Source organism: Rosa chinensis, chromosome 1 (assembly GCF_002994745.2).
Source record: "Rosa chinensis cultivar Old Blush chromosome 1, RchiOBHm-V2, whole genome shotgun sequence".
NCBI classification, from domain to species: Eukaryota; Viridiplantae; Streptophyta; class Magnoliopsida; order Rosales; family Rosaceae; genus Rosa; species Rosa chinensis.
Window position 1 is genome coordinate 20,915,388 of NC_037088.1, and position 26,496 is coordinate 20,941,883.

General features: G+C 37.2%; 1 protein-coding gene and 1 pseudogene across 1 annotated transcript; one reads left to right on the plus strand and one right to left on the minus strand.

Annotated features, from left to right (window-relative positions):
* The first annotated feature begins 411 nt into the window (after positions 1 to 411).
* Positions 412 to 4,740, plus strand: LOC112196313 (annotated as a pseudogene).
* Positions 4,741 to 7,019: 2,279 nt separating this feature from the next.
* Positions 7,020 to 11,959, minus strand: LOC112175747 (ethylene-responsive transcription factor WRI1). Its single transcript, XM_024313481.2, has 7 exons — positions 11,581 to 11,959; positions 11,407 to 11,489; positions 11,192 to 11,200; positions 10,828 to 10,916; positions 10,475 to 10,599; positions 10,306 to 10,382; positions 7,020 to 8,019 (listed from the first exon to the last, which is right to left on the minus strand). The coding sequence occupies exons 1-7, from the start codon at positions 11,775 to 11,777 to the stop codon at positions 7,394 to 7,396; spliced, it is 1,206 nt and encodes a 401-aa protein (XP_024169249.1). The 5' UTR covers positions 11,778 to 11,959; the 3' UTR covers positions 7,020 to 7,393.
* Between the last annotated feature and the right edge of the window lie 14,537 nt (positions 11,960 to 26,496).

The following is a 26,496-nucleotide window of genomic DNA, read 5'->3' on the forward strand; positions in this document are numbered from 1 at the left end:
TAAACGATATTAGAGTAATACTTACGTGGCACCGGGTTTCCGATACGGGTCGGGTCATCCGGGTCGCCGGTGCTCTCTTTCTATATTACTAATCTGCAATCGCATGCTCTGCATGTACAAGAATTTTTTTCACTAAAAAATTAATATTTGTAAATAGTGTTAGATATCTGCAGATAGTGGGTAGGGGAAGTAAGGGTAATGTAGATAGTGGGTAGGGGTAGTTATCTGCATAAGAAATTTTTTTGTTTTTTGTTTTTTTTTGCTTTTCTATTATTTTGTTAATTACATTTATATCTCTAATTTATTAAATATATTTAATATAACTTATGGTGTGAGGGTATTTGAGTATTTTCATGTCCACTTTGGCTAACAAACCCTCTTCTCTTAATAATATAGATTAGAAAAGGGGAGAGAGAGAGAGAGAGAGAGAGAGAGAGAGTGATTGGGATCGAAGCCCAGTCGCTACGTTTCAGACGATGCAACAACAGCCACCGCAGACGACGACGACTACTACTCCGCCAGCTTCGGTAGGGTCCACGGCGGCGGAGGCGCCGCCGAAGCAGGTGGCTTTGGCGATGGACCGCCTCGGCCAAGCCGGTCGCCTCATCGCGGACATTAGGCTCGGCGCCGACCGCCTTCTGGAGGCCCTGTTCGTGGCGGCGCAGCCTCACCAGAGCACCAAGCCGCTCCACTTGTTCCTCAATGAAGACACCTCCATGCGCCAGCACCTCCAAGACCTCCGCTCCATAGGTACCTTCCTTCTCTCTCTCTCTCTCTCATTTTTTCTCTCTCTTAGGGCTCTGAGGTTTGAAAAATTCTGAGGGTTTTTGGAGTTGATTTTTGGTAGGAAGGCAGCTAGAAGAGTCTGGAGTTCTGAATGATTCTCTCCGGTCGCGGAGCAATTCTTGGGGACTGCACATGCCGTTGGTTTGTCCCGACGGCGCCGTCGTCGCCTATGCTTGGAAACGGCAGCTCGCCGGTCAGGCCGGCGCGTCCGCAGTGGACAGGACCAGGTTAGTCTCAAATCTGATAGAATTCATCTTCTTCCTTATGCACATTGCCTCTTTATACTCTTGCCTCATACAAAAGCAGTTCTGGATTCTAGTTTATCCAATTGAAATAGGAGAATAGTTCTTGATTATAATGAATTTTCGGTGGTTCGCAGAAGAGTGTGGTTTTAATAAGTAGACAGTGTTAGTTGTTATTTAGGAATCAATCAGAATCGTGATTTTTTAATGCCGCAACTGATTTGGCAGCTGGTTGTTATTTTCTGTTTTCACTTTTTGAATCGGAGTATTGAACTAAGAAGCCATTTCTTGAATGATGTCGATATTTTAGGTTAGCTCTGAAGGCCTTCACTGATCAGAAAAGAAGATTTTTTCCTCACCTTGATGATGGATCGGACAGTCAGAGTGACGAACCAGTTTCAAAGAAACCGTGTGTTTCCCCATCATTGACTACACACAATCAAGAAGAGCTACTAAGACACTATCAGAGGTTTTAATGAGCTTGGAAAAGAAGGTGCCTAACTTGAAAGTTTTCACCTACGAACGATTGGATTGGTTAAAAAGAGCATCGTCACTGCCAGCTAATGAGAATCCACTGGAAACAGTGAAGGACCATAGTTTTCATAGTTCGAGTAAGTTACGAGCTACTCCACTGGCTGATGTTGCGATAGATAAGGTTGCTGTCATCGAGTTGCTGTTTCCGTCTGTCTTCAGAGCTGTAGTATCATTGCATCCTGCTGGTTCTATTGACCCAGACGCAGTAGCTTTCTTTTCTCCAGAAGAGGTAATCTATGTTACCTGCATGCCTATTATTCCCTAATAGTAGGATTCACTTTTCATATTGTTTGATCTGTTTCAGTAGTTGTCTCATGCTGAAGTAGTTGTTCCAGATCGTATTTATATGAGCATGACTTGACATGCATACATATGTAGGTGTAGGTTCTAACCATAGGTCTTAACAACTTGACATCCAGTACTAGAATTGATAGTGACTCTCAGGATCAAAATAAGGCAAAACTCATAAACTCTGCTTCTTGTTAATTTAATAAATTTTGTTGGTTTGCCATTATTTTCAAAAGTTTAATCTCTTAAATGCCAGCCAACATTTATTTTATAGTCCAAACCACCCCCTTCCCTCCCCCTCTCTCCTCTGCCTCCTCCTTCTCTTACATGTGGGTCTCTAATGCAATAGCTACCGCGTGGTTAGAATAGAAACATGTGAGTCTCTCATGCACTAGCTACAGCTTGTTTAGAAAAAAAATGTCCGCTTTGGATACCCAAGACAAAGCCCATTAGCTACAGCCTGTTTGGTCCAATGAGAAGTCTCCATGGTTTACTTGTCCAAGTCAGTAGAAGTTAGTAATATAATAAACCAAGATTTATTGTAAAAGTTATTAAGTTTCACTAAGATTATGTATATGAGTCTAGAGCTATTAAGTCTCCATGGTACTTTAAGAGTCCAAGTCAGTAAAATGAATAAACAGATAAAAGAACAGTCATTCTATGAGAATATTAAGCTTTATTGAGAACATCTTTTGGGTCAAGAGCTGTTAAGAGTCTGTTTGAATCAGAGAGTACATACTTCAAGGACCTCGTCTTTCATGTCTCCCCAAGGAGTATTTGAAGCCTTAATATATGATTTCATCTTTTAAGAAAAATCCCTCTATTCTCTATTCCCTAAGCTCTAGTAGATTACAGCAGCTACAAACATTGTTTATCTTCCAAAACCGTTCTATTTTTTTAAATTTCTATCTTTCTTGGTGCTTCCATAACCATACTCACCCTCATGCTTGCTTTGTCCTACATCAGTCTCCATCATTTCAGCCCATCATATGGAATTCAACTTATTTGGGAGACTTTGCAATTGGAGGGATTCGAAATATTGATCTCCTGCTCTGATCTGATATAAACTTGAAAGTAGAGAGATTAGCTTGATGTACTGTATAGCTGTTATTGGATATAGACCACAAGGAAAGTGTAAGAAGTCAGTTAATGAATCCTGATTTAGTTGAGCAATCCTGTCTATGCTAGGAAGCTAACTACATCAATTACTCCAACATACTGAGCTCAGTTAATTTGCTGATTATAACTTGATCAGCCGTATTACAGATTGTATGCTACCTTAGATAGTGTATTGTTTTCCTCCGTACTCTCTGACAAGCCTTCAGATTTTCACTAGATTTCAGATAACATGCAACTTTGTTGGTCCCACTTGATATGGATATTCACTTTTTTTTCCTTTGTTTTTTTTCCTTTATTTTTAAAGAGGATTCGCATTGCCCTGATGTTCATGTTCCTCATTTCATTCTTGAACAGGGAGGCAGCTACATTCATGCAAGAGGTTTTTCAGTTTATCATGTGTTTAAACATATCACGGTATAAGCTTTACTTTCCGGTTGAAGTTTATTCTTATGCAATTGGGCCTCGGTTAGAATACTTATCAATTATTATTGCAGGAACATGCTGGTTTGGCCTTGCAGTACTTTCTTGGGGTTCAAGCTGAAACAGCTCTATTTTCCCTTTTGGTTAGTCTCTATCATGTTCATGTTAACTCACTGAACTAATTTATTTGCACAGGCGCAGAATCTACACAATTATGTCTAACTTTCTACATGTATTCTATAGCTCTGGATCTGCAGCTACCAAACTCTATTTACAAAAGTTTGCAGGTACAGCCTTCTCCTTTAACTTTGAATTTCTTTAGTGGTTTTGAAGTTATTAATTTCTTCTATTGGGCGCAGTAAGTGCGAACGACTGCTAGCTATGGACCGACAATCAGCTTTACTGTTGCCTTCGGTTAATCGTCCTTACCGGCAGTTCTCCACATCGAATATATCCTCCAGTTTAAATCTTACCGAGACTTACCATGTAGGTTGTTTTACGGAGGAAAGGTGATCTCTACTACTGACAGGTAAATTGTCATCATCATCATACATAATGGATCGGAAAGCCAGAAGATAATTTGTCATTTAAAGAGCTTCCACCTGAATTTTGAATGTTACTCGGCTATATAAAAGATCAACAAAATCAGTCAGTATAGACTTTTACTGAAAGTTGAGGATTCTCTTTGAAGACTACTATTGGTCTGAATGCTGAGACTCCGCTCTTATCTCTCTTTCTGGGTTCCTGGATACAGTTTCAACTATTATCTGAATTGAGGTGGTTGTTAGTGTTGCACTTTACAATCTGTGCCTATCCAAATGGGTAGGTAAAGATAGTCAAGTGATAACAACTATTACAATTTTTGAACTGAAAAAAAACTATTTTCTAATTGTTGAAAATCCGGAATATTATGAGTAAGATATGTGGTAACTGGTTAGAAATCATACTTTATTTGACCATATCTCTTTTCTTTTTTACTTGAGTTACTCTGCTTCTTTTTCTTTTGTTTTTTCCTTTTACTCTTTTATTAGACAGTTGTACATAGTTTGATGTGTTTTGTTTTCCACTTCATTATGCTAACTAACCGTTTTGCTTTGATTCAGGTAATTATTTAGTCGGGCATATGAGTTGTGTCAGAGGACTTAGCATGGCTGGGTGTTTTTAACTAGCTTTGACTTATAAAAAGACATCTGCAGAATATCCATAGATTTTGGAAAGTCCGTGTATGTGATCATATTGTGAACAGTAGGGTTCTAGTCGCCCTCAGAGTCGATATGAGACTCTTAGTGTTGAGTGTAGAATATTTTGAAGAATCAATCGATATATGCGTCAGTTTGCTATAGAAAAACAATTTTAACCCTCAAATTGACGATAGAATGGATAGAGGTTAATGTCATGGGGTAAATCGACAGTTAATAAAATGTGATGGGACAGATACGTTGAAATAAAACCTGAGTGAGTAAATTGACAGTATGTGCAAACCTTAGGAGGCAATTCAGCATTTTTAGCCTTAAGTCAGATAGTAACTCTCATATCAAACAATAACTCGAAGAACATAATTCTCGACATTCCATAGCATTTATTGACATACACATGTCAACGCATAAACAAAACCCAAAATCTGAAACTTCAATAATCAACACATTTCATTGGACCTGTTGATAAGTTAATTCCAATATTGTAAAGGTCACGGGTTCAATTCTTACTGACATATGTAAAAGAGAAGTAGGCTATGAATTATATTAACCATAGAATATATAGAAGAATTATATTAAATCTTGTATCCAACATATCTTTCGATAAATGCAGATCAAGTTCATCAATACCAATCGGAATCAATATCAAAATTTATAAGGTTTAGTGAAGTGACAGGTCATAACTAAATTGATATTTTAAACCAAGGTAGGAATCTCATCGCAATATTTTAGAGTTCATAAATCTCGCAAATCAATTTATCAGACAATCGAAAGTCATAACACATCACAGAAAACCATTTATTTCAAGACATGGTAAGTGAAATGATATTAAATGCCAAAGGCTTACTTTGTCGAAGAAAAATGTCAAAGGCTTACTTTGTCGAAGAAAAATGTCAAAGGCTTACTTTGTCGAAGAAAAATGTCAAAGGCTTAAAATCAGGCCCATTAGCCCAGTTAGAAAGACAGAGGTCTGTGATTAGATTCCTATATATATATATATATATATATATATATATATATATATATATATATATATAGTCTGGTTAGGGTTTTACTGTTTTAGCCGCACTGAGTTAGAGGACAATGGGGGCGTGGCGCCAGGGGTGGAGGCGAATTACGGTGGCGGGGCGCGAGGGCTGGAGGACGATTATCAAGAAGGCATCCTGGTCGAGGTTCAGAAGCCTCTGTGAGAGGGAAGAAGCTACGATCAATGTCATGTCCACGTTTTCTTTCGGATCTTACGCGGTCTTCAAGTTCCATACTGCTGCTCCGGAATTTACCAGGTTGGTTAATGCGGTCGAGGCACCGTCAGCTCCAGAGCAAGAGGTAAAAGAGATGTTTAGATACATGTTGTTGATTTTAGATCTACAAATGCAAATACAAAGAGATGTTTAGATATATACATGTTAATTTTAGATTTCAACTACAGGAAACGAATGAAAAGGAGAAGGATGCTCCGCTATCTCTCAAAACTACATCTTCATCCACCGATTTGCCTATTCACTCATTTGCCGATTCACTCAATGATGAGCGAATCTCTGTTCGTTGCTTGCTTAGCTTTTCTGGAAGTTTGAGAATTGAGGTCTCTTTCACTCTTGAAATTTCTCTCCTTTCTTTTTAGGGTTCTAGTCGCCCTCAGAGTCGATATGAGACTCTTAGTGTTGAGTGTAGAATATTTTGAAGAATCAATCGATATATGCGTCAGTTTGCTATAGAAAAACAATTTTAACCCTCAAATTGACGATAGAATGGATAGAGGTTAATGTCATGGGGTAAATCGACAGTTAATAAAATGTGATGGGACAGATACATTGAAATAAAACTTGAGTGAGTAAATTGACAGTATGTGCAAACCTTAGGAAGCAATTCAGCATTTTTAGCCTCAAGTCAAATAGTAACTCTCATATCAAACAATAACTCGAAGAACATAATTCTCGACATTCCATAGCATTTATTGACATACACATGTCAAAGCATAAACAAAACCCAAAATCTGAAACTTCAATAATCAACACATTTCATTGGACCTGTTGATAAGTTAATTCCAATATTGTAAAGGTCATGGGTTCAATTCTTACTGACATATGTAACAGTGAAGTAGGCTATGAATTATATTAACCATAGAATATATAGAAGAATTATATTAAATCTTGTATCCAATATATCTTTCGATGAATGCAGATCAAGTCAATCAATACCAATCGGAATCAATATCAAAATTTATAAGGTTTAGTGAAGTGACAGGTCATAACTAAAATAGCTAAGGAGCTAAAATAGAGAGTGCTAAAGTTGCTCTAAGGAAGACCTTATTAGAGTAACAAGGGGTGAGGGTAAAATAGTCTCCTATGGCTTTTCTATTGAGGACTATAAATGCTTTAAGTCTCTAACAAACGATGAATTGATGAAATAGGGAGGATGATGAAAGAGTAACAAGGGTCACAAGTATCAACCCAATTTCATTTATGACTTTTCTTAAATTGACATTGACCCAGGCGTTCGTGCTTCTTAAAGAGTGACTGATGGAGATGTTATTTGTTGGGTGTTCCCAAAATTCATCCCTTGAAATAAAAGCAATTAACTTACGATAGAGAGAGCCTTCATAAAGATCCCATCTTGTTATCTATTTTCAATTTTTCCTGATATAAAGTAAATAAATTTTCTATCTTTCTAACAGAAAAAGAAGATACAAAAAAGACCAAAACATATATATTATCCATCTTCCCAGCCTCCTACCAACCCACCCACAACAAATGACAACAAACTAGACCAACCCCAACAATCCACAAGCCTCAAAATTGGCCAACACCTTCAAACAGAGTAGTTACAAGAAACCGATGTAGTAGTTGAAGATGGAGAAGGAGAAGGAGGAGAAGACCCAATATCGTCCAAGTTTCCTGGCACAGCAGCTTGAACCCCACAAGCTTCAGTGTCCAATAAGCCACTCAAATTGACATCACTTGCACCTCCAAACATCAAATCAAAATTTTCCTCAAAGCCCAAGTCCCCAAACAAGTCCGGCAACTCCGAGGGCTCATTATCCAGTGGGATGTCAGGAACTGGAACAAGATTTTCCAAAAAGTTCCAATTGAACTGGAACTGGTGATCATTTGTAGGATCCATGACATCCTGCATTGTAGTGGTACTACTTTCTATGCAAGGCACAACATGTGGATACTGAAGGTTGGGGGAGACCAATATTTGTTCCTCCTCTTGTTCCTGTTGTTGCTCTTTTTGTTCCTGTGGCTGTGGTTGAAATTGATGTACTTCTTGTTTTACTTCCACTTGTTCTTGTGCTACATTGGGAGGTGGATCTTGTGGTTCTACACTCTTGAGTTTGTCAATGTAGTTGCTGATATCAAAATTGGTCACTGCATTTACTCCTCTGTACTCTATAGCTGCCACATCATATGCTGCTGCTGCCTCTTCTTGTGTGTCTTCATCAACAAATAGTAACAGACAGTTAAAACATATTAAATCAAGGGACGTGTGTGTAACTTAACTAAAGAAAAAACAATCATACTAGTTATCACATTCTGTATATCCACAATTTCAGTGCCCCACAGCACCTACCTTTTGCTGCATTAAAATGTAACAAGAAGGCAGGAATTAGGTGGAGGGATACATGGACCCTCACATGCTCATTTTCTATTTCCTTTTCTTTCCACTTTTGTTTTGTTTTTTTTTTTTTTTCATTTGTCCTAATTCCTTGAGGGAGGGGGTGTCTCTATTTACTATTTAACCACATATATTCAAAAACAAAATCCAAAAGGAATCATAAAGAAAAGAAAGAAACATAGAACCTGACGCAGTGGATCTATGTTTCCAGACAGTAGAGAATTCATGCTTTAAAATATGTATTGTCTTGAATTTCAAACACTTCACACTGTATTTTCTTCAACAAAAAAAACACCCATCATGTTTTCTCTAGCTGACTATCTTGAATTCTAAATCAACTACTCAAAAAATCTCTCTATTTGTCATATAGTGCCCAGAATTTCGCTTTAGGAGCTGTCGCTTGAAATTGAATATTTCAAAAGTTTTCTTTTTTCGTTTCTTTTTTTCAAAAGAATTTCACAACTTTTTTCTTTTTTCGAGGAAAAAAATTTCAGAAGTTGACATGAGTAAAGTGCCTTTAGTGCTTCACATATTTAAATTGTGAAATGCCCAAAAAAAAAAAAAAAAAAGGTTGTGAGAAGGGGTATGTGTGTAAAGGTCAAATGAGTGTGGGTTACTTCTAACCGTTGATGATTACTATAATCTTCAACAGTTTTTCTAAGAATTCGAAGAGCAAATTCAAGAATTTGGGTTAGATCTCGTTTACACGAAGAAAACGTAATGCAATAACCCATGGGTACGAAGACGGCTAACAATCGTTGATGGTTCAATCTCTCGAAAAACATTATAAACCGTCAACTCGAGTGAAAATGCTCATGTGATGGACTGACACTTTCAGGCTTTCTCTAAGTAATAATATTGGAGAGCTAACTTAACCCAAGATTAGGACGTTTTGATTTGGCAAAAGCCAACCAAGGCATGGCTCATGGCTGACTTGGCTCACTTGGAGAAATACACAAGAAGAGCAATGGGACACGTGAGAGTGTGAGACCCAGTGCCTGTCCCTTTCCAAAAGGGCTGAATCAATACTCTGAAATCTCAAATCTGGTCCTGTGTCCTTGAAGAAGAATGACAGTACCAACTTTACTTTTGTTTCTCAGTAAAGGGTGTCACGTGCCCTTCGGACCTCAAATAGAAAAAAGAAGAGGGTGTCACGTGCCCCACTTATCACACTCTTTTGCTGCTCAGACTCAGACCCAGATAAGGTCAAACAAGTTCTGTATATCCTGCTACTTCAGCCATGCCCAAACCCAAACCAAACTAAGCTCTATGTTTAAATGTATCTAGCCCCCTCTCAATTTTGGAACTTCCCTCAAAACCAACATGACAGCCATGACTAAACCGGAAATATGATGAACTACAAGATCAGTAAAACCAGCTAGGCTTCATTATTGTAAAACAAATATGACAGAGATAAAATTGTATTTTCTTCAGATCCAAATTAATAGTTTTTCCTGGGAAAAAAAATATATATTTGATTTACTCGGGAAATATGGTACTTTCTGGTGGTCCTGTCACATGTGGAATTTACTTGTGGCCTGTGGGGATGCAATACAAGTACTTTTGCTCTGGCCACCTAATAAACCTATCAGTTTCAACCTCTTTGGCAGCTTCCTAATATAACATACAGTTTTGAATTAATGACATTGATTACCAAACAGCCATTTGTAGGTTACCAAACTCCATTTTAAGGCCGAGTCTGTAATTTTATTTTCAAATGCGTAAGTGAAATAAGAACAAAATTCAAATATTAGAAAAGCTGTGTTTTTTCATGCAGCAGACAGTTTCATTTTGACATGTAATATATAATGTTTTGGACTAGACTGGAAATATAGCAGCCACGTATGTGCATTGACTGAACTAAAGGTTTTGAAATTGGCATCTAGCTCAGCACACAAGTTGGCAGCATCTTGTTGTTCAGAAAAATCCAAATCAAATATAAGCTGGACGAAAAAAAAAATTTGGACTAAATATAAGCCAGAAAATGGGCAGAAAAATATGTGTGATTGTGTTATGTGTGAGGAAAAAAGTGAAGGCACATATGCAAATTGTATCTGAAAACTGTGAACATTTAACAACAGAGAGGAGAGGAGAAGTGTACATACTGTAAGTTCCCAGGTACAAATACTTGTTTCCTAAAACTCTCCCAATTCGCGCCTCCCATCGCCCATTATGGTGATGCCTGTGAAAATTGAAATTGCAGCAGAGCTATAAGATGAACATCCAAGGCATTGCTTACCCAAAACCAAAAGTACAAACATGATTCATTAGTACCTAGCCACCCCACGATACTTTGAAACGCCTCTAGAAAACCCACTGCTCCGGCGGCGCAATGAAGCCAAGTATTCTTCCTTGGACACCTTCTGCATTTCATCAAGTTCCTTGGTGTATGTCTCCAGCTGCAGCATTCACATAAATTCAACCATTTCTGGTAAGTTAACAAGACACAAATTCAACCATCACAGCTGTACACAACCCATATCTTACATTTAACCCGCTAGGTGTGTGGTTAGGTGACTAGTTATTGTGACAATTCAACTGGGTTAGCCAATTATTGTGAGATAAACTATGTACACAAATGATTTGTACCCAAAAAGAAGAGGAAGTTGAAGAATAGATTAATGTACCGGGAAGTTGAGGATGGTTTCAGGACCCCAATACTTAAGGGCAGCAAGATCATATGTATGAGCAGCAGCATCCTCACTATCATAGGCCCCTAAATAAAATAAAATAATAGTTACGTCAAAGGCAGGCACAGCCACTTTATTTAATAAGAACACATCAGCCCACTATAATGACTAGAATCTTAATTTTTTTTTTTTTTTTTCCAAAATCAAATATTTGTTTATTCTTGAGCAGAACAGGAAAAATAAAATAACAGAAAATCACAGAGAGAAGGATCAGAATTGCAAGGAAAATACTAGAGTGAAATCATGTATGGTGATAGCAGTGATAAGAGAGACAGAGACAGAGACAGAGACAGAGAGTTACCCAAATAAACTAAATGAGCAGAGCAGAGCGGCAAAAGTGCATATGAACGTTGCATTGACAGGGATTTCCAGGAATAAAAACACAAGTCAGAAAACGCAAAAGAAGATTAGATTAAAAAACGAAAATTATAGATCTCCTTGAATTTGGTTATCATTATTTTATCAAATTAAATTAAACTGAGACTGAAAGAGAAAGAGAAATTTAATCATAATTACCTTGCCGTCCTTTCTTTTTCTGAATGTCATTCCATGAAGTCTTATCCCAGAGATGAGCTTCATACCTTCCAGTCCATCTATGCCTGTGAATTATGAATCAAATTAACATAAAGGTAACAACTGTGACACATGCAAATGAAATCCCAGTAAAAAAATGGAGAAATGAATGAGTACCTGGTGACCCCTCTGTAAATTGAGCTTCTTCCGCCTGAGTCTGGGCATTTCTCTGCAGAGTTCTTGTGGGTTTTTCTACTGCGTTTGGGTTTGGGTTTGTCTGATTGTTTCAGGGTGGTTGGAATTTCAGGGCCAGCACATGAGGAAGATGAAGAAGAAGAGGAAGAAGAGCAAGAATAACTAGGAGACCTCTTCATTTCTGGGCACTCTCTCAATTACTCAACTTGTTAGTAGTGGTGGAGGAGGAATGAAACAAAGCATAGATGAAATGATGGGTATAAATGCATGTCTCTTGTTGTTACGGTTGGATTGCTCAAGGGACAACATGTAATAGTAGTAGAAGAAGTGGCATTTTGGTAGGCTGAAGTGGTTAACCAAAAAGAGGGACTCACTGACTGACTAGTCTCTAGGGGAAGATAGCCAATTTATTTTGTAATGGGGGTTACTGGGGTTTGGTTTTGACCCAAGGTTAATGTGGAGCTGGGTTAAGTAACCAGGAGTTAATTAAAAGCCCTACACTTGTCATGTGTCACAGCCATGCTACCAATGGGACACACCGTCCACGCTGGCCTTTGCTAAGCTTCAGCTTCAGCTTCACAGAGAGAGAGAGAGAGAGAGAGAGAGAGAGAGACTCTATCCCAGATTTGAAAACTGAAATTCAATTTCACTGTCTCCAGGCTTTCAGACTGTAAGTCAGTTACTAGGTGCATCTGGGTTGGGCTTCAGCTTCTACAGGGTTCATAATCAATGGAGCTGCTCTAAGCTTCTCATAAAACTAATTCCACCAAAAGAACAAGAACAAGAAGAGGAAATGCTTCCGATTCATTTGGGCCTCTCTTCTCGAGTATTAATTGGGTTTAGGGAATTCAGAAATTTTAATCATTGATTTAGGGTTTAAGCATACAGAGAACTTGTAACAGAAGAGATCCATTCGTTTGGGTGGATTTGCTGTCTTCCAAAAAAAAACAAAACACAACAAAATCATAATTTTTTTAGGGGGGTGTATTGTATATGGGCCATGACCACTTATCCAAACAAGGCTCAATAGGAACCCAAACACTCCACCTAGTGATATTTGTGCCCATTTAGCCAAACTAATAGTACAAGGACGTTCATGGACTCTGAAACAAAAAATTATAAACGTGCCACTACCCACTAACCCCACGACTCTCTCTCTCTCTCTCTCTCTCTCTCTAAGTCTGGGGAAACGACCTCGATACTCACCGAACACTGGCGATTAGGATTCAATATCCGGCAACAGTTCTATTTTCTCCTGCTTCGAAAATATCGAAAGAGGTAAAAATTGAATTTCCGACTCGTTTTTTCAGATTTTCATGTTTTCTGCAAAATTTATTACATAAATCTTTGATTTAAACTTGTTGATAGCTTCAATTTAGTTCATATCTATGAAATTTGTGATATTGACTTTGCATGTGTGAAAATCTGTGAAATCTAGGATTTCTGGTTCATACGTGTGAAATACTGTTTTGAAAGTTATTTTTTTATTATAAATTGTTAATTGAGTGAAAATGTAGATTAATTGAAAGCCTATTATGGAGTCCAAACCATAAAAAATAAAACATTATTGCCCCCTAATAGACTTTGTATTGGAGGCCAATGATCACTGCTTTTTTTATTAAAGTGCAATACCATGTGAATTAGGGTTGGGCGTCCGGACCCGAAAGACTGAGGACCCGACCCGAACCAAGGGAAAAAGCCCGATTCGGTTCGGTTTTAGAATAGAAATTTTCGGTTCGGTCTAAAGCCCGACCCGAATTCATGTAATCGGTTCGGTCTCGGGTTCCATATTTTCAGGGCCCGAAAGCCTGAACCGACCCGAATTCATGTATTTGCTTATTGTTTTAGATATATGACTTCTTACATGAGTTTTCCTTTCTCTTTTCTTTGCAGGATAACTTGTAAAACGTTTCAATGTACAACCTGGAAAGGTTCCCTTGTAGTTTCCATTAGGATAGTTATATTCTTGTGATACTTTACAATTTATATATTACAACACAGTGACACACCTTATATTATTAGGTTGCTAGAAAGAGACCCATCTAGGGGCCCCGTGGCTGCGGGTGGCCTTTGATTTTGTAGCTAAATTAAATCTTTATCTTGATCACATGTAACATATACAATGATGTGGTGTTGGGCATTAGAAAAGGAAAAAAAAATGTTTCGTTTTTGTTTTTCAGTGGAAATAAACGTCTGGGCCCGAAAAAGCCCGAAAACCGAACCGGCCCGAATGGGTTCGGTTTCTGTCGGTTTTCAGTTTACAAAAAGACCGAACCGGCCCGAACCAACAGTTTGGGTTCGGTCTCGGTCTCACTAATTTTCTGGCCCGGCCCGACCCGAGCCCAGCCCTAATGTGAATGACTGAAAATGGAATGTTTTTTCAGTGGTCTATTGGGGGGCAATACACACATTATTGCCCTCAATAATGTTTTAACTGTGGTTCATTAATCATTGCAATTAGGGATTTGAAATGTCTTCCATTGTTTTGTGTTTATTAAAGTGCAATACCCTGTGAATGACTGAAAATGGAGTGTTTTTTTGTGTGTGGTCTATTGGGGGGCAATAGACACATTATTGCCCCCCAATAATGTTTTAATTGTGGTTCATTAATCATTGTAATAAGGGATTTGAAATGTCTTCCGTTGTTTTGTGTTTATTAAAGTGCAATACCCTGTGAATGACTAAAAATGGAGTGTTTTTTTTTTTGTGGTCTACTGGGGGGCAATAGACACATTATTGCCCCCCCCCCCCCCCCCCCCAATAATGTTTTAATTGTAGTTCACTAATCATTGTAATTAGGGATTTGAAATGTCTTTCATTGTTTTGTGTTTGTTAAAGTGCAATACCATGTAAATGACTGAAAATGGAATGTTTTTTTTGTGGTCTATATTGCCAATAATGTCTTTATTGGGGGTTCAGTAATGTTAGAATGTTTGATTATAAAATGATCATTTTGTTTTTGTTTGTGTGCAGAATGGCAAGACTGAGATTCACCCTGTTGAGTGATTCTGAAGAAGATGTCCACAATTCAGAGAGCTCCGATCAAGGTATTGAGTCAACATTTGATGAGCCACTGCACAAAAAAGTAGAACAAATTAGAAAGAGGTAGCAACAACAAAAAAAGGACAGCACAAATTAAGAATCTGATGAACAAGAAGAGGTTAATGAAGATTTTGAATGATCAATTGAAGAAGAATTAGAATCCAAGGACGAACAGACAATGAAGCAGTTTGTAATAAAAACAAGACAACAACAGAAGAGGAAAACAGTTCATGAAGAAGGAGATGATTCAGATGAACAAGAGTCAAAGAAAAGGAGAAAAGTTCAACCACAGAAGAGTAAAGGGAAGAAGCCAACGAAGGGGACAAAGAAATAGGAAGGGAAGAAAAAGGAGGTCCAAAAAGCTAAGATTGACTGGAAGCAGTAGAAGTGAACCCTCGGTTCATTTTGGAGAGTGATGAACGCACACAAGGAAAGAGTACCGGAAAAGATAAAGGAAATATTGAGGGGTACGCATTTCGGTGATATGATCGAATCCTTCCTGCAAGACAAGATAACCAAAATCCAACTGCACAAGCATGAAGTGGACCTCAAAATAATAATGAGGCACTTCGACCGCAAGGATAATAACTTCAAGTTTGGTGATGTTGTTATGGAAATAACAGAAGAGGACATCACGGCTTTGTGTTGAGACTAATTTCTACTACATTTTTAGTACATTTCTCTCTACATTTTGCTTAGTTATTTCCTTAACAATGTCATTTCTAACTTGTTTTATGTTTTTTAGGTAGTTTTGAGTCTGGAAATGAAAGACAACGAGTTATTTGAGTAGAAATGAGAAGAAATGGAGAAATGAAGTTTTCCCAGTTCTACTAGGAAAAAGAATCCCAGTTGAAGTAGGAATCCTAATTCAACTAGGAATGAGCTCGAAAATGAAGAAATGACAGAGTCCCAGTTGGACCAGGAAACCTGATGACATTAGGAGTCCTGATGCTGCTAGGAGACCTGGTGAGGTTAGGAGATGCTGTGTCTTGAAGATGACTCAACATAGTTCAAGAATGTTCTGGAATAATGAAGAATTTCGGAAATACATGAAATGGAATTCGAATTGGCCCAATAGGGAGAGTCTGGCCCAAAGCTTGAAGCATGTGACTTGCACATGATGCTCTAGATCCTTCTTGACGTCTTTGAGGAGTCCATGACCTATTTTAATAATTACAAGGAATATCAAGGAATTTCGGCAAATATCTTTTTGAGATATTCTTGGATTTCTATGGAATTTTGGAGAAGAAAATAGAGAAATAAGAATTGATATATGATTCCTAATTCTAAGGAGGTCGAAATATGGTCTACACATATGGAAGATTTCGGCAAAAGGAAGGTTACTTGCTCTCCAATTCTCATGCAATTTTCTTATTGGCCGAGTGATGCAATTAAAGAGAAATTCAAGGGAACCCTAGCCCTTGCCGTTCACTATATAAAGGAGGTTTGTGAAGCTCTTCTAGATACCACAAAATTCAGAATCAAAAGCCACAAATACTTCCCCTTCTCTTCCAAGTTTCGGCAACTTCAAAGAAATCCAAGTTCAAGGCCGTGAAGCATCCTTCTCTCCATTCAATCATCCTTGTCGTGATCCTCATCCATTCCACCACCTTTTGAAGAAAGTGCAACCATGAACACCATCTTTTGTTTTCGGTTTTGTATAGGAAAGTTATTTCAGGTTTCTATGAAATTTCGATTTTATTTTCTGTTTTGGATCTTTAATTTGCAATTTCTATGGTTGATGAAGTGTTGATTTTAGATATGTGATTTTTCGAATACTATGAAGCATGTTTTAGGTTTTAGGATTTTAAATTGAAAAGTTGCGATTTCTATATGTTCTTGCATGATTGTTAATTTCGAGCTTCAATCCCATCTTTTATGTGTTAATTGATCTTTGGATGCATACTTAGGTTGATGAACATGTAATTGAATCCATATTAAGTTGCTAGCGTTCTAGGCTTTAATAATTTCAGTGGAAAACCTAAAAATACTTAGGTAAATTAACAATGAGTCTTGCATGCTTGATTAGCTTTCTAACTTGTGTTCTTAGATTGGATTGATCAAACTTCCATAATTCTTAATGCGTTGAAAGTGTTTTTGTTAGTGATTAGCTACCACTAGTAATTGCATGATTAATAGGGTTAACTATGGTGCGTTCATCTAGTTAATTTAATTAAGGAAAGTAAAAAGAACTTTGTATGCGTTCATCTGTGTTCTTGATTGATTCTATGCTTTGACATATTTTGATTTGTGATTTGATGTTTGCAACCTTGCCAACGTGTTAGTAGTAGTTAATTCTATCTAAATTCGTTCAGTCCATAATTCTACTTGATTCTGTGTTTTGATGTGCCACATGTATATATTTACTTAGTTGTTAAATTAGAAAATAAATCCTAAATCTCCTTTACTTGTATTTTTCATGAATAATGTATATATATTCTTTAATTTGTTTTACTAACGTTTTATTTTTCAGGAATTAATTAGGCCCTAATCCCCGGTTGAGAACGATCCCTACTTATTCTTACTACATTGATAGAGTTTTAAATTGAGCACTAATTTGTGCAGGTCACTTTGTTGCACCTTCCTGCCAAATGAGAAGTATTCAACGTGAACAAGAGGGTGGTCAGGGATGAGATGGAAGTCTCTCCAATATTTGGTAGCCCTTTGAAGAAGTAGGTTGTCCTGAGAACAGAGGTGTAACAAAGCTCTTAATCGAGTTGACAAAGCCGACCAAACAGAAAGACGCAAGGAAGATCGCCGTGTTGATGATCACGTATCTCTTCAACAGAACCGGGACTCAGATAACGTGGGATATGGTCGCTGTTTGTGAAAGCATTGGGACCAAAAACATGTACAATTGGCCAAGGCTGATTCTCGACTTCTTAATGGAAGCGCTGAAGAATTACAGGAGAAAAAATCCAACGACAATGAATGGATGCCTGCTTCTCATTTACTACTGGTTCCTTGAGAAGACCAAGGCAAAGAACTGGATCCCGGGAAAGCAGAAGGAAACTCCAAGATTTGTCCGATGATCGATAAAAAAAATATTTAACTTGGAGCAGCTTTACAAGAATGAGAACTTGACTGTGGTAAGTAAAACACAAATACATTATATGCATGTACATATCTCATTATTACATCCAACTGACTTATAAATGTAACAAGATCTAATCAAAGTTGGATCGTGGTCTGCAGATAGGGCTTGATAACCTCGAGCTGGATGATGAGGATGAGGACACTCCAAGTTTTGACAACTGGATAAGTATAACAAACTGAGTTTGTCTATTGCAAATTATTGGGGGCAATAGACACATTATTACCCCCCGATAATGTCTTGACTCTAGTTAATTTACCACTAAAGTTAGGCTTTGAAAAGAAATTTGTTTTTTTTTTTTTTTTTGTTTCTTAAAGTACACTAGCCTGTGAATCATTAAAACGGGAGTTTTTCTGGTGGTCTACTGGGGGAAATAATCTATTTATTGGCCCCCAGTAAAGACATTATTAAGGGGCAATAACTTACAAGTTTTGTTCTATTATTTGCAGGTGCCCCAGGCAAGCCAAGCAGAAGAGGAACAACATGAAAGGCTTACGAGGAATGTCAAAGAACTCATCGATGAGATGGAGGTAGCGACGAATCCCACCAAAGAAATGGATGCAAAGTTAAGAAGGATTGCCAAAGCAAATGAGGACCTGAATGCACAGAACAAGGATCTATGGACCAAGTTAAAGCTTGCCGATGAGAGCATTAAAGGTCTGGAGGATGAAAAGAAAACATGGGCAGAGGAAAAGAGAGCCAAAAATAACCTCATCAGGGCTCTCTACATTAGGCTTGGAAAGGAAAAGGGAGAGCTCCCTCCACCACAAAGTCAGCTTCAAATAGTTCCATTTACGTCCAAAGTGTTCTATGATGAAGTTGAGGAAGAAACTCCAAATGTTGGAGCAAGTGTGGGAGAGGAAACATATTATGCAGCCAGTATGGGACATGAGACGGAGATGGTGATATCAACATATCCTCTCTCTATGGAACTACCTGAACAACAAGAAGAAAGCCGAGAATAACCTCAACAACTAGAAGGTGGGAATCAAGAAGAGGAAGAACATCTCGATAACATCATAAGGATGATTGCTGAAAAAGAAGAGAAGGCAGAACTTGGAAACAAAAAAGAGAAAGAAGGGGCCCAAACCTAACAACCAAAATAGAAGAAAAACGTGGAGATCCATTCTATAGAGAAGAATGTGAAGGCATACAAGAGGGGTGCCAAGAAGCCTAAAGAAGAGGAATGGAAGTACGACACTCCTGAAGAAGCAAAGGTGAGGAAAAGAGCAGCACCTAAGAGAGCTACGAACGTGCGACAGACACTGAAAATAGTGGAGAACAAGATCAAAATCAAGGGTGTCAACTGCAAGAAGCGAACTTGGAAGACATTGAACGTCGGAGTGGCAAGGCACTTTAAAGACTTCTTCAGAGTTGCCGAGAAAGACACATAAGTACACAACCTAGTTTCATTTAGTAGAAAAATTCAATTTATGTGTTTCAAATGGTTTACAAACTAATTAGAATCAAATGTTTCTGTTTGCACATATCAGAATAATGTATCAGTAGCGATCTATTACTCTAGATCACCAAGAATAACCTCAGAGAAATCATCCAAGAGGGGGTTGTCGAACTGATGTAAGTCTTTCAATGAAGCGTTCCATTTAATGTATTATTGAGGGACAATAATCACATTATATGGTTATTTGGGGGGCAATAAACTTTAAACTAGTTCACTGATATAGTTCTAATGAAAAATCAAATGACACAATTGCAGGTGATTAGTGTTTATATTGGGATGTTGAAGTCTGATGTTGAAAAGCAAAATGCTCAAGTGGGATTTCTCAGTGTAGACGCAGTGGTAAGTAATCAAAAAAGAAAAGAAAAAAGTTTTGTGTTTATTAAAGAGCAGTAGTCTGTAAAATGTTGAAAATGGACTGTTTTTTTGTAGTCTATTGGGTGGCAATAGACAGATTATTGCCCCCCAATAATGTTTTGACTGTAGTTCATTAATCATTTAAATTAGATCTTTGAAAATTGTTCTATTGATTTGTGTTTATTGATTGAAAATGTAGTGTATTCTGGAAGTATATTGGAGGGCAGTAGACATATTATTACTCCCCAATAATTTTTTTGTTTGGAGTCAGTAATGTTTTGTTAACCCCACAGTTTTCAGTTTTAACTTGAATTAACTTGGTTATGTTGTCTATATAGTACTATGCCATAAATCATGAACAGAACAAGGAAAAAGGTGAGGACCCTAGACCATTTGAGTGTGGTGTCGAAACAATGTTGATCAAACCATTGTGGTCGATTTGTCGTTTCAAAAATGTGCTAGTACCGATCCACCACAGTACAAGCTTCCACTGCACTTTGATGGTCATCGACAACGAAAAAAGTTGCTTCACTCATATGAATTCATTGCGCTAGCAATCGATGAATTCACCAATGAGGAGAAGTACCACTTAAATGCAGCAAGAGTGGTATGTAATCATTTCACGACACTTGTTTGTTTTTCATACTGTTTAGGATGATTTCCAAGAACTAAACTTTTATATCTGCAAAAAATAGGTGAAGCGCATAAAGAAGTTCATATATTCTGTCAACTTGACCAATATCAGGTTCCCAGGTGACAGCCAAGATCCAGACGTCACAAGAGAAAAATGCAAAAGAAAGGACAAAGATGATAACCTAATTGTGGTTGAAGAAGAAATGACCGAGGAGGAAAAAGAAACCAGGAACTAGATTTTGCATAACAATATTGTGGAGACAGATTATGAACTTTATGAAAACTTTGAATGCCCGCAGCAAAACACATTATTGTAAGTACCTCAAACCAAATTGTTTGACTTCGTAGTTGTGAAAGATGTTGTTGTTGACTACATTCCTAAAGCTTCAAAACAAATTGTCTGTTTATTACACCCCAATAAAGTTAACATGAATTCTTTTGCTGCTTTATAGTACTAATTGCGGACCCTTTATGCTTCATTTCATGGAGAGCATAGTAAAGGGGGAAAAACCAAGCAAGGAAGATGGGGACAACATGAGGCAAAGAATGCTAGAGACAATCATGAACCTTCAATTAGGGAGAAAGTGAAGAATGAAATTAGGGATTACATAAGTAGGAATTTAACTTTGGGATTCCAAAAGTAGGAAGTAAAATTCTCGTATTAAACTAATTTTCAAATTATGGTGAAATGACATGATTTGGATGATATGATATACTTATGTTGCTTTCATTTTATAGCAGTCCTTTCAACAAATTGCTGATAGATTCATGCACCAAAATAATCAGGTTTATTAGGGGTTTATAAAGGGTTTATTAATTTTGCCAAAATAATCTTTATAAAGATGGTCAGAAGTTACTCATTTGGCTTTAGTTTAGATTACAAAAGTAAATATATTCAAATTCAATACTTGGTGAACTCACCCAAATAATCAGATTTGTTGGAGATCATAAGTATAGGTTGGCTTCAAATCACATTATGAACTACTGTCCTTGAATAATCAGGTTTGTTGAAGGGTAATAGACAGATTATTGGCCCCCCAATAAACCACCTGTAAGCAGTCATTGGAATATCAAACCTGTTCAAAATTTAATTTCATTTTGCTAAAAGTAATAGAAATCAAAATAAAAATTAACATCAATCATCCTTAAAAGAATAATGGTTCAATGAGCCTGAATATAAATAATTATTGCCCCCCAATAAACCTATTACTGCCCCCAATAGAAATTGTAAAACCTATCAACCCTTTACAGAAACATGCACTACTGCTGAACAAGAGGTTCTGTGCAGCTCAACTTGTTATGTGTGCCCATTTTGCCGCAACAGCAGCAACAAATCAGCTTCTTTTCAACCTCTCCATTAGACTTGAACCGCTTCACCCTAGGCCTCCCGGTTGGCATCTTCACAAGGGGAGTAATATCAAGTCAGTAGCAAATTCAGAAGAAGACATATCAACATTGGTTATCAGCCGAATAGGAAAACTGTAGCTGTTCTTGAACATATCAACACGAAAGTACTTATCAATATAATCATAGACATTTGCAGAGGTAGCTTGTATTGCAGTAAGGCCATGAGGACAAGGAAAGCAATTTATTTTCCATTTCACATATGAATATGAATGATTGGAAATGTTAACTACATAAGAAAAATCAAATCGAACCTCATAAACACCAGGGCTAGAGTAATGGACACTTAAACGACAGGATTTGTGCATCTGCTCCTTCAACCTTTCCTCCATTTTGGGAGTTACTTCTGTGGTCCAACGTTGTGCCTCATCTCCCCTCTCACCCATCTGCTCCATTTGTTTAATTCTGGTATGATCCAACATATAATATACCGGCATCAAACGCTCAAGTGCAATCCAAGAGTTAAATGATTCAACAAATCTATTAGCCATAATTCTATAACGGCAGCTAGTATAAAATGCACTGCACTAATTTTTCACTGGAATTTCAGCAAGAAAATGGTCAATAATCTCAACACCCCCTCTTCTCTAAGCAACTGCAAATTGAAATGGTATTCATTCTCAGTAGAGGAATATGCAACCTTAAAAAAAAATTCTTCTTAACCTCTTCTATCAAAACAGAATTACCTTTACTTTTGTATTTACCAGCAAGGTTTATCACCAAATGCTTCTAACAGAATAGGTTAGGATAACCAACAAATACCTTATCGAAAACACTCAACAGTCCAATACCCGGATCACTAATAAATGTAATGACTCTTCCTTGAGGTTCAAGCAAACTCTTCAAATTCTTAAAAAGGAGTGTTCAATTTGCATCTATCTCAGAACCACAAACACACATGGCTAGAAGTTAGAAACCTGCACAAACCAGAACATAAAAAGGTCAGTCTACTGGGGGGCAATAAAGTGTTTATTGGGGGCAGTAAACTATTGCAGCGTGCCGCTCTAAAATGATAACAATAACAATGAATGAAACTAAAACAAGAAAGATAAAACACATAGGAAAAGAAACCAACACAAAAACAAATATTACTGGGGGGCAATAAGTATGCAATTACCTTGATTTCCATTCCTTCTAGTTGCAGAAAGAATCTGGTCCTTGTAAATGCTTTTACCAAATGTGTCATCGACATACAAGACTAGCAAATAGAATTGGAAACCTTCAACACAACCTCCATAAGCTACGAATAGCCTCTCAAAATGATTAGTAGATGGGTTAACTTTCAACACAAAAGAAGAGCCTGGATTACTCTCCAAAACAGCTTCCTTATACCAAGATAACATGCTGAATGAATCTGCATCGGAACCATAAATCGCTTCATTAGCCCTTTGCTTTGCTTTCAAAGCAACCTTGTAGGAATGATCAAATCCATATATTGACTTGAACTTACTTATAATTTCCCTTGGCTTCAATGAAAGATTATAGCTAACATCGACAGCAATGCAAGTCTTGACAACCTTGGATCCCAAAAACTTGTGCGTTTGAGTCCAAACTACACCTTTACAAGTGTGTATATTATTCAACTCTCTTATATAAAGGAAACCATTGGCAGATGATGCAAGAGCGCGAAGATGCCAATCACAACCTTCGGCTCTAACATTTGAACAAGCTGCATGAATACTGTCCAAATCATTTCTCAAAAACACAAACTCGAAACCAACTGCAATTGCCCACTTCCTGTGCTTCTTAAGGAACTCAGCTGCACCATGAAACTTTTGGCCAACATGAACATGAATATAAGAACTCCACTCATCAGACAAATACAACTTGTGAACTTCAGTCCTAAATGTCTTCCCCACATAATTGTCTTCATCAATAACTCCCGAACAACTATCCACTAAACACGTTTTGCTGCAACTTCCACCAATCTTTGAGACAGAAATCTTAACACAATCTAACTTATGTATTCTAGCACCGCATAACAGCATCTGGAAATCACGATTGGAACGAAGAAAACAAACTTCATAATCAGGAACTGAATACTGAAGCTCAATAACATCACTTGGCAAAAACTAGAACATATGGAAAATGTCTTCATACAAGTCAGAATAGCTCATACATTGATTCAGAGGAATCATATAACTTTTTCTAGAATAAATGCACCTAGCAACTAAAGGATTGGCCATAATCTTGAAAAAAACAAAAAAAAACATAACAAAGTTATTATTGCCCCCAAATAAATAAATTATTGACCCCCCCCAAATAATATAATAAGAACTACCAAAACACATCACAGCAGTTGATAGGGACATTTTAATGCGACGTTTTAATATTTAACTCCCCATATTTTGCTTAGTTATTTCCTTTACTTAATCATTTTTAATTTAGTTTCTATTTTCTAGGTACATTGGAGAAAATGACAAGGAAATGAGCTTAAAGACATCTGAGAAGGATGTGAGACGTTGGAAATGACAAGTGAGAGGCACAAGGGATGCAGAAATGAGCTGAACTGAAGAAATGAAGTTTTACTGGTCCGACTAGAAAACTCAGTTGAACTAGAAAAGCAAAAGAAGATTCCGGAAAGTTTAAGAACATTTCACATGAGGAGTCTTGACGAGGCTAGGAAACCTGAGAGCATTAGGAGACCATGTGGCCTCAAGATGACTCAAAACTTGAGATTATTCTAGAATACTTGGGAATTTTTGGCAAAATGAAGAACCCTAGATGTTATAGGGGTCTTGGAGGTAAAAAAAAGATATTTTGAGTGGATAAATGATGATTTGCCATGAAAAAATAAAGGAAAACTCTAGAGTGACGTTTTGAACTTATCCTGGACAAACTCAAGGGATTACAATGAGCAAAAAGGTTGAAAACAGGTCCAGATACATTCCTTGAGCTCCACACCCCATCCTTGGCCGAAATTAAGGAGACAAATCAGAAAATAATCATGTAATTAATGGAAAAATATTATCTCCCTAAAATCAAGGTGCAATTTTAGAGGCTTCTCATTGGTTAGATGACACAAGAATGCTGACGTGGATTTATCTGATTGGTTGGAGTGATGTGGACCAATTAGATAATTCCTGGAAATTAAAAGGAGGATCCCGAAGGGGATATCCCCAATATATGGATGCACCCTGGGACGTCTCATAGACCACTTCAAACACCACTTCTCCCATAATTCTAAACACTAAAAATTCCCTTCATTCTCTAGTCTTCATAGTTTGCGTTATCAACCAAGGAGGAGAAGAAGCCATACAATACATCAAGATCCTAGCCATCATCTACCCTTGTGTCGTCCCTAGAAGATTGCTTACTTTCAAGGATCTTCAAGCTCTTCGTCTCAAGACTTTGTCATTCATCTTTCACGGTGTATTTCATATTTTCTTTTGTTTTCCTTTGTTTGATTCGTAGAGTTATGAATTCTAGTTAACATGACGTTAAGGGCAAAGTTTAAAGCGTGTTTATATGTTTTGAAATAAAGTTGTGATTTCTATGTGTTGATTTCTATTTTGCTTATGTGAGATTGCTTAATTGATTTTGGATTATAGAAAACTTTTATATCTATGTGTTCTTTGGTGGCCAACTTAGGATATATGTATGTAATTGGAGCTAGATTTAGGTTAACAATTCACCTAATAGTTTTGTGACCCTAAATCATAAGTAGTAAAGGCTTTGGACAAAAGTCGAAATCAATTAAGGAGGATTGCAAATAGATGAACTTTTTCATACTAGGTTGTGCACTTTGGTTGACATTGTTTCTTTGTTCTTCATGCATTGATTGTGTTCTTGAGTAGCTAGCTTTCTAGACTATGATTACATAGGATTAATTTAGGTGCTTTCACTTAGATCAATTATTCAAGAAAAGTAAAATATGGGAAATCATTTGCTTACTAACGTTTCACATGGTCAACTTCTTTCTCATGACATAGAAAATCAACTATAGGAATTGTGATTGGATTTCATTCATATGATTGTGGTTTTGAAATTTGTTCCTTGCGTTCCACCTCTTGTATATGTATTTCACATTTTTATTTTTGTTTCTTTTAATTTTTAATTACAAAATCCTAGATCCCCCATTTAATTTCATGTGTATATTTTCATTCTTTGTTTTATTTTTATAAATAATATTTTATACTTATATTAATTCTTTATTAGTTTATGCAATTACAGGTGTACCATCAATCCCCGATTTGAACGATCCATACTTATTCTATACTGACAACTACATTTTGCAGGGTTAAATTGTGTGCTACTTTTAGCATATCAGCAGTACCAAATTACTCTGGAAACAAAGGAAAAGATCATAAACAATAATTATAGAGACTTCAAAACACTTAAGACACATTATTGCCTCCAATAAACAACTTATTGCCCCCCAATAATGCAGTCCGAACTACAAAAACACTTCACAACCAGTTCAAAGTTAATACGTAGCTCAGATTTTCCTAAATCCGTTCCAAGTTAACACCACAATTCGTACAAAAAAAGACGTAAAAATTCAAATCAAACAGAATAAACTTAGCTAATATCAAACAATTACATATTGATGAAGAAAAGAATCTAACCGTAACGGAGGAGCACAAACAAGAGCTCGATCTGCATCTATGTGATTATCGTAGTAGAGCTTCTCTCTCTAGAAATCGCAAAGCTTCTCGCTCTATAATTCACATAGCTCCTCTCTCTCTATAAAACAGCAGAGATTCTCTTAAAAATCAGGGAGCTTATCTCTCTAGAAATCGCGCTGATCCTCTCTCTCTCTCTCTCTCTCTCTCTCTCTCTAAAATAGGGGAGCTTCTCTCTCTAAATCTCATTCTGTTACAATTTTGAAAGCTCGGCAGTTACAAAAGGGCAAAACGGTCAGAAAATTTAAAGAAAACAGGCCCGCTTTGAAAGAGTTGGGCAATTG

Excerpts from the sequence above, each read along its gene's own strand:
- LOC112175747 (XM_024313481.2), bottom strand. The coding sequence starts at position 11,777 with ATGAAGAGGTCTCCTAGTTATTCTTGCTCTTCTTCCTCTTCTTCTTCA. Across the intron at positions 11,490-11,580 it reads ATTTACAGAGGGGTCACCAG|GCATAGATGGACTGGAAGGT; the intron begins GTACTCATTCAT and ends CATAATTCACAG. Across the intron at positions 10,383-10,474 it reads AAGTATCGTGGGGTGGCTAG|GCATCACCATAATGGGCGAT; the intron begins GTACTAATGAAT and ends CAATTTTCACAG.